The sequence below is a fragment of the Rana temporaria genome, chromosome 1, assembly GCF_905171775.1.
Source record: "Rana temporaria chromosome 1, aRanTem1.1, whole genome shotgun sequence".
Classification (NCBI taxonomy): domain Eukaryota; kingdom Metazoa; phylum Chordata; class Amphibia; order Anura; family Ranidae; genus Rana; species Rana temporaria.
This window is the reverse complement of record NC_053489.1, coordinates 130,799,134-130,814,733: the sequence shown is the minus strand read 5'-3', so window position 1 is coordinate 130,814,733 and position 15,600 is coordinate 130,799,134. Positions and strand designations below refer to the sequence as shown.

At 42.6% G+C, this 15,600-nt stretch overlaps 1 protein-coding gene across 2 annotated transcripts in view; it reads left to right on the top strand.

Moving 5' to 3' along the window:
• Positions 1–15,600, top strand: part of LOC120931504 — a 120,322-nt gene that overhangs the window by 87,856 nt on the left and 16,866 nt on the right. For both annotated transcript variants that reach the window (XM_040343035.1, XM_040343026.1), the window contains one exon: positions 8,858–9,036. In XM_040343035.1, coding sequence (XP_040198969.1) covers positions 8,858–9,036 — 179 coding nt within the window. The remainder of the gene's footprint in view (positions 1–8,857; positions 9,037–15,600) is intronic.

Here is a 15,600-nt window from a genome sequence, read left to right as displayed (position 1 = left end):
GGTTTGTATTCTCACAATCCAAACTCCTCTCCTCCAAGTGTCAGCTTTTCAAAGCTACCTAGAGTACATCCTATATTCCTCTGATCTGATCTAGCTTAGTGTATAAATACCAAACATGGCATCCCACAAATGTATGCAATAGATATTTAGTAGAGTTGCATACAGCAAAAATACATTGATGTATTTTTGCCTAAGTAGCAGGGGCTGCAGTGCTGAATGTTGGATATTAAATTACAAAAAATAAGGTCTATTTAACTTAAAAGGTTAATTAATGAATGCAGTGTGAAAAGACAATCCCAATGATTTATGTATTTTATGACATATTTGTGGTTCAACTGTGGCAGGTTTTACAGAATGTAAGTTAAAAAAGTATTTAAAGTGACATTGGATGATAAGCACATTTATTGCTTGAATGTAATCATTGCAAATAGGCAACACATACATATAAGGAGTGTGCCATTGTGTATAACTGAAATGGCCAAACAGCTGTGTTAAAAAATACCCTTCACTTTTTATGTCATGTAAACAAGCTGGAAAACGGTATTTCACGTTGGAGCATAATAACATGTTTAGAAGTTTTACTGCATTCAGCACTGCATGCCCTTGAGAGCGAAAATCTATTTTAACATATTTATACTATATAAGTCCCAGACCACCCAAAACAGATCTGTCAGTTTTGAGCAATGCTAAAGAACAAAAATTAATGTGATAAGTGTCAGAAAAAATGGATATTATAAATAACGAAATACTGCACTCAATATATATCCACACACATATACAGTAATTAACAAATATTAATAAAAATGTATTCCGCTAGCAAGATAAAGTGCTAGTGCATCAATAATTCACAAACCAATCAAATGATAAAACAAATACAGTGCAGTATGTTTAACATAGACATGTGTAAATAATTAAATTAATTCATCAACATCCAAGGAAAGTTCCCTATAGAGAGAAAAGTGCACAATGCAAACAGTCCCTCAATAAATGCTCAGTGCAAATAGTCCATCAATAAATGTATGTATTGCCAAAATCCAGTGTAAATATACACCACTCCACACCCGAGTGCGCACTCCGCTCACAAGCCGGTTACCAATGAATAAGACCTCAGAGATGGAGGTCTGGCTGCACTTTTTTGGGAGATATCCAGGGGTCAAGTCCTGGGGAAAAAAGTGTGGGAACTCCCACCCAAGATCCACTCCCCCACAAAAAAAAAAAAATGATACGCTCATATGCATTATTACTAAACCGCAAGTTCTTTCTAAATCCCGCAATAACTTGCGTCAGACCTCCGCAATGTCTTCTGGGAACAATTAGCTAGATTCAGGACGATTGCCGCAACTTTAAGGCGGCGTAGCGTATCGTATTTACGCTACGCCGCCTTAAGTCAGAGAGGCAAGTACTGTATTGACAAAGTACTTGCCTCCTAACTTACGGCGGCGTAGCGTAAATGCGGCGGGCGAAAAAGCGCCTAATTCAAAATAGGCTGAGGGGGCGTGTTTTATGATAATTTGCTTTGACCTGACGTGATTGACGTATTTTTGGAACGGCGCATGCGCCGTCCGCCTACATTTCCCAGTGTGCATTGCGGCTATTGATTTTGACGTGGACGTAAATGCCGTAAATCCCTATTCACGGACGACTTACGCACACGACGTAAAATTTACGAATTTCGAAGCGGGAACGGCGGCCATACTTTAACATTACTATTCCAACTATTTGATGGAATAACTTTAGGCCTGATAAAGCGTTACGTAAATGGCGTATCTGTACTGCATCGGCCGGGCGCACGTTCGTGAATAGGCATATCTAATGATTTACATATTCTATGCCGACCGCAATGGAAGCGCCACCTAGCGGCCAGCCTAAATATTGCACCCTAAGATAGGACGGCGCAAGCCGTCGTATCTTAGATAGGTTTAAGCGTATCTCTGTTTGAGAATACACTTAAACTTAGGTCGGCACAGATTCCGAGTTAGGTCGGCGTATCTACTGATACGCCGACCTAACTCTATGTGAATCTAGCTAAATGACAAAAGTTCCCAGGAGACATTGCGGCATCGAGGAAGTGACGGAATACCCGCACACTACCTCATGAATCCAAATACAGGAAGCGGCCAGTAACATAAAGGATTACTAAGGTTCGCCTGCCCCTGACAGTGACTCGAGCTTGGGCATAGCCGCTTAGTAAAGGATTGGCTCGGGCGGCTCGGCTGCTCTAGTCCTGCAAAGAGAACTGCGTTCCTGCTGTGAAAAAAGTGCAGGAACTCCGTTCCCATGCGTTCCCGCAGGACTTGAGCCCTGGAGATATCCCACTGGGATGGATGGATGGCGCAATCCAGGATTCAGGAAAGGGGTTTCCATGAAGGCAAAGAATGGACTTACAGTGTAGTAGCATACAAATTCCACCATTTATTAAGATAAAACACAAAAGGCAGGTAGGAAATTGCATGTAAAACAGATAAGCAGGATCAGCGACCGACGATCAGCGGGTGTAATAACATCACCGCTGTAGCTATACTAGACATATTTCATCCAATAAGACATTATCCAGGGGAATAGGAGTATTTTATGTACTAAATGGTGGAATTGTTATACGACAACACTGTTTGCACTGAGCATTTTTTGATTGACTGTTTGCACTGTGCACTTTTCTCTCTAAAGGGAACTTTCCTTGGATGTTTATGAATTTATTTATTTGTTTGCACATGTCTATGTTAAACATACGAGTATTTGTTTTATCATCTGATTGGTTGGCATTTTTTTAATTTTTGATGTACTAGCAGTTGATCTTGATAGTGCAACACATTTTTATTTATATTTGTTTTGAGAAATGGCATATGGACACACTATCCTCTGCTTCAGCTGTGAGAAATGTTCTCAATGCTTAATTTCCTGTCTCTGCCCCCCAACCATGACCATTACAATTATGTCATGCTATCTCTTCTGGAATTCTCCTTTTAACAGCACAGGGAATCTATTCTAGAGGAATAAGTATGACACAATCTTTGACTTTGTAATGGCTGCACTGGGAGTATTACCCAGGAACTTAGATGGAGATAATGGGCTGTAAAATTCTTGGCAGTTAAGGAAACTGTCAGGTGCTTTATCCCACAATATCAAATATAGTTGCTTAAACTAGACATGTAACAGCACCCATTGGCCACTAACATATGGTGTAATCTCCGCTCATAACAATGCTGATCATCAGTTAACTAAAAATACTGATTACACCATAAGGTCAGTGATCTCAGTGGTTGATCTGTAGAGAAACTGAAAATTCTGAATTATCCTTATTTAATGTGGTTGCAAAACCTTACATATACCCAGTGACGGGACTAGCCTTAGGTGATACAAAGAGATTAAACTAAGCCTACTACATAGGTTGTATTTAATCTGAAGCCATATCTCCTCTACAGCCTCCTAAAGTACACATTCTAAACAGAATTTTCACGCTTCAGGGGGCAGGGGGAGGGGATCTGATGTCACACACTGCACAGCATACAGCAGGGGGATGAGTGTAATTTGAGACCTGAGTGGAGGGAAAGAAAATCATCTTCCGCGTGCTGGAGGGGAGTAGGGCCATCTCCCAGGATTGTCTGATGTTGGCATATACTGTCAGAAGTGACTCATGATGATAGCAGTACAATGACAAAACAAATCACAGTAGGTACTTTGGAAAAACAGCTGACGTGTTTCGCATTGGATATCAATGCTTAGTCATAGCTACCACTTTTGTAGCTATGACTAAGCATTGATATCCAATGCGAAACGCGTCAGCTGTTTTTCCCACTGTGTGCTGATACCTGTAGTGCATTTTTCCTTTACCCAATAAAGGGCACGTCTTTTTAAGAAATTGGAGTGCGGCTGTCCATATCTTTCCTCTTTTGCATATCCCGTGCATTGCCTGCACCCATTGGTTTCTGAGTGGACATTGATTGTTCTAGTGTGCTCACCTGGAGCGGCAGCCTTCCTACATGAGATTACCTATTCATTATTCACATTTGGAGGAGGGGAATTTTGAGAGAATAATGGATATCTAAAAATATTGCTATGAAAGAGGAGAGTATCAGTGCTAGGCACTGTGCTTAATTTGCTAATAAAAAAAGAGAGAGAATCTGGAGAGAGATGGTGATGTAAGACTTGTCACATGGTTTCAATACTTGGGTTTCTCTATCCCTTTTCTACGAGAATGGCACCTAACTCTTCTATAAAGCAGTGCCCCAGAGCTCTTATGGCATATATAACATATATTCTCCTCCCTAATTTGAAAGACTACACAGATCACTGCTACACTGGTCCCAAAAAATAAGACCTCAAGAATAATTTTTCCTTTAGTAGTAAAACACCAATACTAAGAACACTTTTTTCTCTTAAGAAAAAGCACTCAGCCCAACTCAATGTTGTTTTTGGGAGCCAGACGGGAAGTTTTCATCCTGCTCCAGGAACACAGCGCTCTATACTGTATGTAGCTTAGGCTACATACAGTTTATACATCACAAACAGCCGCTGCAACTATTAGTGAAGTAAATAGTTCATTTGGACCTGCTTGGTCCAAATGAACTACTTAAAGTTGAGTTAAAAAAACAGGGAGATCAGCTGTAAACATGTGACAGAGATGCTGCTAGGTCTTGAAATACTGATGTTTCTTTGTGGCACTTCAAAATGAATTTGTAGAGGTGTGTACCCAGTCCAGTCTATATTGGTGGGACAGCTGAGATAGGTTGGACTGATAATACTTTATCCATTTGATGCAACACTTCTGACACATGTGTTTGGGTAAGGCCCTTTTCACACTACAAAATAAATCCGTTTTAATAATCCGTATTAAAATCCGTCAGATAATGTTAAAAAACGGAAGTTATACGTCCTTTATAAAATATCATTAAAGTCTATGGGATTTTTTTATGTTCCGTAAAGATCCGTAATAGTCCGTTATAACGTACGGACGTTAGTTATAACGGAATATGTGACGGGTCTTGCACTATTTTTTGTCCATTTTTTGTCCGTTGCAAGTAACGGATATATTAACGTCCGTTATATTTTAACATTGAAGTCTATGGCGCACGGACGTTAGTAAATGTCTCCGTAAATGTCCGTTATGTTAACGGACGTTAATTTTACTGAGCATGCTCAGTAAAGACTTCTGGAGCTGGACTTCAAGAAAGGGTGAAATGGTTTTTATTAACGGACGTTAGAAAGGAATGATATAACGGATGTATATGGATATATACGGATAAACATTATCCGTTTTCAATAAAGGAAGAATGGTAAAATATTTATCCGTATGTATCCGTTATTAAATCCGTTAATAAACGTCCGTTAATAGGTGTAATACGGATATTATAAAACGGACATACAATCCATAGTGTGAAAGAAGCCTTATAGGATGCCAAAAATATATTTTTCATTCGATTTTTTTGTTGGTTCTTGTGTGTTTTTGTTATTTTTCTCTGTAAGGCCCTTTTCACACTACAAAATAAATCCGTTTTAATAATCCGTTTTAAAATCCGTCAGATAATGTTAAAAAACGGAAGTTATACGTCCTTTATAAAATATCATTAAAGTCTATGGGATTTTTTTATGTTCCGTAAAGATCCGTAATAGTCCGTTATAACATACGGACGTTAGTTATAACGGAATATGTGACGGGTCTTGCACTATTTTTTGTCAATTTTTTGTCCGTTGCAAGTAACGGATATATTAACGTCCGTTATATTTTAACATTGAAGTCTATGGCACATGGACGTTAGTAAATGTCTCCGTAAATGTCCGTTATGTTAACGGACGTTAATTTTACTGAGCATGGATATTCAGGGGAACCCCGCTGTCAATTTAAAACAAAAATGACGTGCGGTTCCCGGTAAATATCCATAACCAGACCCTTCAGGTCTGGTATGGATATTCAGGGGAACCCCGCCGTCAATTTAAAACAAAAGTGACGTGCGGTTCCCGGTAAATATCCATAACCAGACCCTTCAGGTCTGGTATGGATATTCAGGGGAACCCCGCCGTCAATTTAAAACAAAAATGACGTGCGGTTCCCCCTAAATATCCATAACCAGACCCATTATCCGAGCACGTTGACCTGGCCGGCCGCAGAAAAGAGGGGGGGACAGAGTGCGGCCCCCCCTCTCTCCTGAACCGCACCAGGCCACATGCCCTCAACATGGGGAGGATGTCCCCATGTTGATGGGGACAAGGGTCTCATCCCCACAACCCTTGCCCGGTGGTTGTGGGGGTCTGCGGGCGGGAGGTTTATCAGAATCTGGAAGACCCCTTTAACAAAGGGGACCCCCAGATCCTGACCCCCCCCCCTGTGTGAAATGGTAATGGGGTACACTGTACCTCTACCATTTCACGAAGGAAGTAAAAAGTATTGTAAAAAAAACACACTGACACAAAAGAATAAAGTCCTTTATTAAAAAAAAAAAAAAAAAAAACTCCAGCGCTGAAAAATCCACTCGTTCCCGGCTTCCTGCGTTGTCCTGATCCAGCGACGGGTGCGGGTGATCTCCCACGATGAGAAGATCCAGCGTCGGGTGATCTCCGCTCCGGCGATGTGAAGATCCATCCATCCGGCGCAGCAGCATCCCGGACCTCCTCTCACCGCTGGGCACAGCCCAGCGAATGAGCGGCTGAAGCTGTGACATTTCTTATATAGAGGAGGCAGAGCCACCCATCACGTGACCCTGCCCCCTCTGACGTACCTCTGCTACGTCACTGGGGAAGACCAAGAAGAGGAAAGACCTTTCCTCTTCTTGGTCTTCCCCCTTCAGGTCTGGTATGGATATTCAGGGGAACCCCGCCGTCAATTTAAAACAAAAATGACGTGCGGTTCCCCCTAAATATCCATAACCAGACCCATTATCCGAGCACGTTGACCTGGCCGGCCGCAGAAAAGAGGGGGGGACAGAGTGCGGCCCCCCCTCTCTCCTGAACCGCACCAGGCCACATGCCCTCAACATGGGGAGGATGTCCCCATGTTGATGGGGACAAGGGTCTCATCCCCACAACCCTTGCCCGGTGGTTGTGGGCATGTGGCCCATGTTGAGGGCATGTGGCCTGGTGCGGTTCAGGAGAGAGGGGGGGCCGCACTCTGTCCCCCCCTCTTTTCTGCGGCCGGCCAGGTCAACGTGCTCGGATAATGGGTCTGGTTATGGATATTTTGGGGGAACCGCACGTCATTTTTGTTTTAAATTGACGGCGGGGTTCCCCTGAATATCCATACCAGACCTGAAGGGTCTGGTTATGGATATTTACCGGGAACCGCACGTCATTTTTGTTTTAAATTGACGGCGGGGTTCCCCTGAATATCCATACCAGACCTGAAGGGTCTGGTTATGGATATTTACCGGGAACCGCACGTCATTTTTGTTTTAAATTGACGGCGGGGTTCCCCTGAATATCCATACGACTTCTGGAGCTGGACTTCAAGAAAGGGTGAAATGTTTTTTATTAACGGACGTTAGAAAGGAATGATATAACGGATGTATACGGATATATACGGATAAACATTATCCGTTTTCAATAAAGGAAGAATGGTAAAATATTTATCCGTATGTATCCGTTATTAAATCCGTTAATAAACGTCCGTTAATAGGTGTAATACGGATATTATAAAACGGACATACAATCCATAGTGTGAAAGAAGCCTAAGGCTGAACCTTCACACTTCTTCCAAATATATAGTAATTATGCTTGTAATTACTGTACTTGTAAAGCAAGTCTCCCGAATTTTTTTTTTCATTTCCATATCTACCATGGGGTAAATCATAGCCTAGTAATTGTAGAACTAAACTTCAATATACTGAGCTTCCTTCTAGCAATGTGACATCCATGCACTGTCCATTTATTCTAAGTTTGGCATCTTTGGTCATCTTGTTTGGCCCACTTGGATGACGTAACTCTTACACAGGTGCATAGGAGTTAATTCATCCCAGCACCAAGACATGCGAAAGCTAGTGACCATTCTATGGAAGTTTGTAAAAAGGAAGGTAAGAAGCTCTTTAGCTTTGATAGCAGAAGAGACATGCAATTTGTGTTCTGCAATAAAAAGCCTTCCTGCAAAAAAAATGTTTAGATAAAGTTCCACTTTATGATTCCTTTCTGGAAATTTAAACCTACCTGTCCTCAATTTGCAACTCACAGCTCCGTTTTCTGTGTTTGAGACATGAAAAGTTACTCAACTAAATATTTTTATTGAGATTAGATACATTTATACATAAAAATTTGGTTACCCGTAACTTAAGAAATATGAAATATTGTAAAGCTCTAATATGCAAAACAATTCCCACCACTTCTATGATACTTGCATGTTGTATACAGTGCAGGTCAATACCAGGACCAACATACATACTCTAGATGCATGGCAGCTTGCTTTTCTACATAAGGTAAATAAGAACCATCCTACACCATGCTAACATGTATCAGAACAGCAATCATCGGGATGTGCTCTTGAAAATGGAGTTTGTCAATGTGCTTGGGTGACTGTGTGTGAAACTACAACCGCCAAGTTCTTCCTCCTTTCATTTTATTTAAACCTTTCAATTGAAAAATATATTTAAACATTTTATTAAAACTACGTTTTGGAATGTTACAGGTATAAAAAAAAAATGTTGGATACATTTTTAGTAAACAGAAATAAATATCAAATTTTACTGCTCATTTAAAATTTGAGTTCAGCTGCACTAAGCCTTAATGAATACTTAATTTATTGCTCCATTCTCAAGTCATCAACACAAAATATGCTCTAAATTCTACTATTATAAAGGTTTAGTAACATGTAATGAAAAGATCATTATAGTTCCAAACAGGAAAAAAATGATGTAAAGCATTTGAACTAATTATACTTCAGGTCCAGATGTGTTGACTCTGGTTGTTGGATCAGACATCAGCCGCTTCCCCAATACCCCACGGCCAACGTGTCGTGGCTATCTTCATAAGCGTACACATTCAGGATTACTAAAAGGATGGAGGAAAAGATGGTTTGTCCTCAAACATGATGGAACTCTTCACTACTACAAGCATAAAAAGGTAAATTAGCAAATGTGTAAATTCATATTTTTGATGTTACAGCTGTAACCACTTAAGACCCAGACCATTATGCAGGTAAAGGACCTGGCCAGTTTTTGCGATTCTGCACTGCGTCGCTTTAAATGACAATTGTGCGGTCGTGCGACGTGGCTCCCAAACAAAATTGGCTTATTTTTTTCCCACAAATAGAGCTTTCTTTTGGTGGTATTTGATCACCTCTGCGGTTTTTATTTTTTTGCGCTATAAACTAAAACAGAGCGACAATTTTGAAAAAAATTAAATATTTTTTACTTTTTGCTATAATAAATATCCCCAAAAAAAGATATAAAATTTTTTTTTTTCTCAGTTTAGGCTGATACGTATTCTTCTACCTATTTTTGGTAAAAAAAAATTGCAATAAGCGTTTATCGATTGGTTTGCGCAAAATTTCTAGCGATTACAAAACAGGGGATAGTTTTATGGCATTTTTAGGAAAAAAAAATTCTTACTACTAATGGCGGCGATCAGCGATTTTTTTCATGACTGCGACATTACAGCAGACACATCGGACAATTTTGACACATTTTTGGGACCATTGTCATTTTCAACCCGAAAAGTGCTATAAAAATGCACTGATTACTGTGAAAATGACAATTGCAATTTAGGAGTTAACCACTAGGGGGCGCTGTAGGGGTTAAGTGTGACCTCATGTGTGTTTCTAACTGTAGGGGCGCGGGGCTGGACGTGTGACGTCAGTGATCGTCTTTCCCTATATCGGGGAACAAATGATCACTGACATTGCCACAGTGAAGAACAGGGAAGGTGTGTTTACACACACCTCTCCCCGTTCTTCACCTCCTCTGACCGATCGCGAGACACCGGAAGCGATCGGGTCCGCAGGTCCTGTGGGCACGTTCACGGAGCTTCGGACCGGGTCGCGTGAGCGCATGCGACCCACGGTTGGGCTCTTAAAGGCGACGTGCCTGTGCCCAGCCGTGCCATTCTTCCGACGTATATCGGCGTTAGGCGGTCCTTAAGTGGGTAATGTTATCAAAGTGTTTATTGCAGTAGAATTTGTAATTAATGAAATCAAAGCTACACCCAACGTTAAAATCCCAGTGAGGGTGTGTTAAAATAATAAACACTTCAATCTTTTAATTTGAGCAATAAATCCAATAAGTTTGTTCTATAACATTATTATGATTATAGTCGATTGACCCTGGTGGCCCTTTGTCGAACTCTTGCAGGTCAGAAAGACAAGCTTTAGTTTGCAACATACCGGTTTTGAATCCCCATACAAGTCTATGGGAATTCAAAACTTGCTTGAAAGAGGTCAGAAGGGGGTCAACCGAAGGCAAAATGCAACTGTTACTGAATTTAGAATAATCTCAAATATGTCTATAAATGCTGTCAAACTAAAGTCATTACCACAAGCCCAAGGCTTGTTGGAGAAGGACCTTTATATATTACAGTGTGCTGATTGGTGCTGTATATGGTGATCCAGTTTGTACAATCCCCATTTTCAAGCTTCAATTCTACTTAATATCATTGCATTTAAAGTCATCACGAATATATGTTATCTTTTTTTCTTTCGTTTTTTGGGGAAAAGGATTTTCATTAAATTTTTTCTTAGCTAAATACAATTTTTTTCTTTAGAGAACTTACTGAACGTTTTTAAATAAATAACTTGATCCAAACCATATGCTGTGTTGCCTAAAACAGTATTTTTTTAAAGCTACTCTGACATTGCAGAACAATTTGATGTAAAAGTAAACAGATCTGCTTATGATACATCTTCCATTTTTGAATATGTACTCTTTTTTTGTGGTGTTATTCATTGCAGATCATGTCCACATGGTGGCATGTGTCACTTGGAAGTCATACAGTTAACTGCAAATAACATTCCTACAAACAAAGCATCATCATTGTATTTTAGTACGTTTTGTACCAAACAACGTGCTAAATTGTTTTTGTTGAAGTCCAACTTCAGGAAAAAATATATTTAAATAATACATTGTGCATTAATTACCTTACTCCTCAGGCCTCGTACACACGACCGAGAATCTCGCCGTAAAAGAAACGTAGTTTTCCTCGACAAGGTTCTTGTCAGGCTTGACGAGAATCTTGTCAAGCTTTCCTTGCATACACACTGTCAAGACAAAATCTTGTTGTTCTCAAACGCGGTGACGTACAACACGTACGACGGCACTATAAAGGGGAAGTTCGATTCCACTGGCGCCAATGCAGGCTGCCTGCCTATGCCCACCAATGCAGGCTGCCTATGCCCACCAATGCAGCCCATGTCCACCAAATGCAGCCCGTGTCCACTAAATGTGCAGCCCGTGTTCACTAAATGTGCAGCCCGTGTTCCCTAAATGTGCAGCCCGTGTTCACCAAATGTGCAGCCTGTGTGATTATACTGTCACATCTTTATTAGAAACACAAATATTCATTAAATAGATTTGTAACAATCCTGCTTGGCTTTGTAAAAAAATAGACACTAGGCTCAATTCACAAAGCTAAAAGCAACAGAATAATGATTCACTCTCATATCCTTAGTACAGCTCTGAGGTCCTGTGGTCTTTTTTCTCAGACAATAGGTGCAGAAACGTCCCCTTTCCAAATCACCCATTTCACTCCACCCCTACCCACGTTTGAGCACCGTTCCCTGGTTCCACCCCCACCCACCTCCAAGCACTGTTCCTTGGTTTCAACCCTACCTACTTCTGAGTACTGTTTCTCCCATTACTGCCCCTTAGAGAATACAGAACCAAGTATAATTTTGTGGTGCAAAAGTAATTTGCATGGAATTTGTTAATAACAAGAAAAGCAGTAAAACAGATACTGTGCGTTCAGTAAAAATAGACCCCCCCAGCAACAGTAGATTCCCCAGCAACAATCGACCACCAGCAGCATTAATGGAATTCCCCATAGCCAGCATCAATAGACCCTAAAGCAGCCAGAAACAATACACCCCTCCCTCAACAGTAGATCTCCCCTAGCAACAACTGATTTCCCCCCAGAAACATAAGCTCCCCCAACCCCCCCCCCCCCCGAAATAATATATCCACCACCAGCAACAATAGACCTCCCCAGCAACAATAGACCCCTCACAAAAATAGATCCCTTCCAGCATCAATAGACCCTGCAGCACACCTTGCTATTACTGTATATTCAGTGCTGGGGGTGCAGGGGTGATGGGGGTGCCGGAACTGCGTACCCCACATTCCCACTGAAAAAAAAAACAGCCTCTCTCCTTTTGGTCACAGTTGTCTGAAATCTCCAGGTTCTGTCACTTCCCTCACACTGTCTGCATATAAAAATATAAAAGCCTTAGGCCCCTTTCAGACGAACAGCAGTTTTACCGCAGCTAAAAGCATATTTATGTTTTGCTGGAATTCAAGACTCCAGGCACAGCGATCAGCTGCATTTGTACAGTGCTTTTAGCTGCGGTTGCGTTTAGCAGCGGCACGATATTGACCAGGGATCCGACTTGGATCCCTGCCAATACAAAGCACTGTGTCTAGTATGAATCTTGAGGGGGAACTCCACTCCAAATTTCAACTAAAAACCGGCATGGGTCCCCCCTACAGGAGCATACCAGGCCCTTGGGTCTGCTATGGATTTTAAGGAGACACCCCCCTGCCCCGAAAAACTGATGTGGGGGGGTCCCCCAAAATCCATACCAGACCCGTATCCGAGCAGCAGCCCGGTCGGTCAGGAAAGGGGTGGGGACAGGCGAGCGCCCCCCCTCCTTAACCGTGCCAGGCCGCATGCCCTCAATATGGGGGGGTCGGTGCTTTGGGGCAGGGGGGCGCCCTGTGGCCCCCCACCCCAAAGCACCTGTCCCCATGTTGATGAGGACAGGGCCTCTTCCCGACAACCCTGGCCGTTGGTTGTCGGGGTGTGCGGGAGGGGAGCTTATCGGAAATCCGGGAGCCCCCTGTAATAAGGGGGCCCCCAGATGCCGGCCCCCCACCCTAGGTGATTGAGTATGGGGTACATCGTACCCCTACCCATTCACCTGGAGAAAAAAAAAATATGTAAAAAAAAACACGACACAGGGTTATTAAAGTAATTTATTAGTCAGCTCCGGGGGCCCCCCTCTCTTCTTTAGCTCTTTTACGAGGGGGGGCTGCTTCTTTGATGTCTTCTGGGGGGAGATGTGCAGGTCTTCACCGCCGTCTGGTTCTCTTCCGCCAGGGGGAGGCCACTTTTTTCTTTAGCTCTTTTACAGCGGCCCCCTCCCGGTCTTTTCATTCAACGTCTTTGGCGGGGGCGGGGGGGGGGGGAAGTGGAGGTCTTCACCGCCGTCTGGTTCTCTTCTGCCGGGGGGGGGCACTTTCTTCTTTAACTCTTTTACAGCGGCCCCCTCCCGGTCTTCTCATTCGACGTCTTCGGCGGGGGCGGGGGGAAGAGCAGGTCTTCACCGCCGTCTGGTTCTCTTCCGCTGGGGAGGGACCGCTTTCTTCTTTAGCTCTTTTACAGCGGCCCCCTCCCAGTCTTCTTATTCGATGTCTTCGGCGGGGGGTGCCTGGGCTTCTGTCGCCTTCTGCCTTCTTCTTCTTCTCCGATGTTGACACGTCGCTTCCTCCCGCTGCAATGCCGTGTGCGGCGGCTCGCCCCGATTTATATAGGCCTCTTATGACGTCACAGTCCCAGCATTCTCCGGGCGCCCGGAGCGTGCTGGGACTGTGACGTCATTAGAGGGCGACCCCCCGGTGGAAGAGAACCAGACGGCGGTGAAGACCTGCACATCCCCCCCCCAGAAGACATCAAAGAAGCAGCCCCCCCCTCGTAAAAGAGCTAAAGAAGAGAGGGGGCCCCCGGAGCTGACTAATAAATTACTTTAATAACCCTGTGTTGTATTTTTTTTTTTACATATTTTTTTTACACCAGGTGAATGGGTAGGGGTATGATGTACCCCATACTCATTCACATAGGCTGCGGTAACCTGCGGTTATGTGCCAATAGCTGCGGTATTTCGCATCCAGTTCTATTTTTTCTATCCGCACAAAACTGCGGGGAAAAACATCGCAGGTAACCGTAGTGTGAATGATGTCATAGGAAAGCATTGTGTGCTTCTAGCTGCGGTAAAATCCGCAGCTAAAAGCACCATTCTATCCGTTCGTCTGAAAGGGGCCTTACACTGCTGATCCATTGTATACAAACAACTCTCTCCTTTCTCTGATGCTGCTCCACAAAGTTATTTCCGTAGTTGCCCTTTAACACATACAAGCAGGTCTTAATGAGAGGGGGGCCCCTGCACTTTCCCCAAAGCAACTGGGTCTTGAGCCCACGATGCCCCGAAATTGGGGGCCCCGTGATGGTACTGGGAGTGATAGATACACAGGGGAGGCAGTCTGACTCCTACCTACTTGATGTCTGTTTACCTGCACTGTCATCATTGTAGGGGCCCCAGAGCATTACTTTGCAAAGGGGCCCATGATGCTATTTAGACAGCCCTGCATACAGGCGCTTGTTTGGCTTTGGTCTGATCCAAGTAAAAAAGGACATGGGTTCTGCCATCTGTCTACATTTGACACTGTCTTTTTTACCTGTAGTTGACCCCTAAATGTACTTTATTTTCTGCTCTATTTGCCACATGGAGCTTGAAGAATTAAAGTGTTACTAAACCCACAACAGTAAAATCAGTCTATATATGCAGTAAAGCATGCTTATTATACTCACTGTGGAACCTAAGGGGTTAATCCTCTGCATTGTGTAAAAAGGCTGCTTGATCCTTTCTTCTCTGATCCTCCCCTCCTTCCACTGTCCCATGATAATTTCCTGATAACACAGAGTCTATGGAGCCAGGCTGCGCATTCTCATGTTTGTTGTGTATTGCTAGAGAGGTTTTTTTTTTCTTTTGGGAGGATGCATGTGATCAGCACAGGGCCAATCAGCAATGTTCAGACAGAGGGTCAGGGGTCTTGTAGTCTCATAGCACAGTCATAAATCTTCTTCTACAAGCTTTAACCAGCGCTTTGCTGGACACTGATTGAAGTCACAAGACTGATGATGAGAAAAGGTATTTAGTAGTTTATATTTACTAAAATAATTGTAATTCCATGTTCTGTGTACTGTGGGAGACCAGATATAGTGAATGCAGGGTCCTGGGTTTAGTAACACTTTAAGGAACATAGGTATAACCTGCATCAGTGGCCAGCTTTAAAGTGAACATGTTATAGTCAAAGTTTGGGTTCACTTAAATGTCAACATTTAAAACAGCTGGATGCACAAACCAATAATCTTCTTATTTTTTCCTGTTGTAAAATGTATATCTAGTCTCTTGTTTCCAAGTGCCCGGGCATAAGCCTTAGCATTTTATGTAAACAGCTTAGTGAAGCAATAGGCTTATATTTAAACCACTGGTTGTGTACAAGCCACATGCCTGCGTTATCAAGCAACAGCCATTACTGAAACAAGTCATTATCTCTATCAGGACGGCTACAGCAGCACGTGTTCAAATTAAATAGTCCTTGTTTCAAAACAAAATCATTTCTTCAGAAAGTGATCTTTAGTAATCTAGAACAATTTACGAATGCATACGGGTAGTAAAGCTGCATTATAGATAGTAAAGCT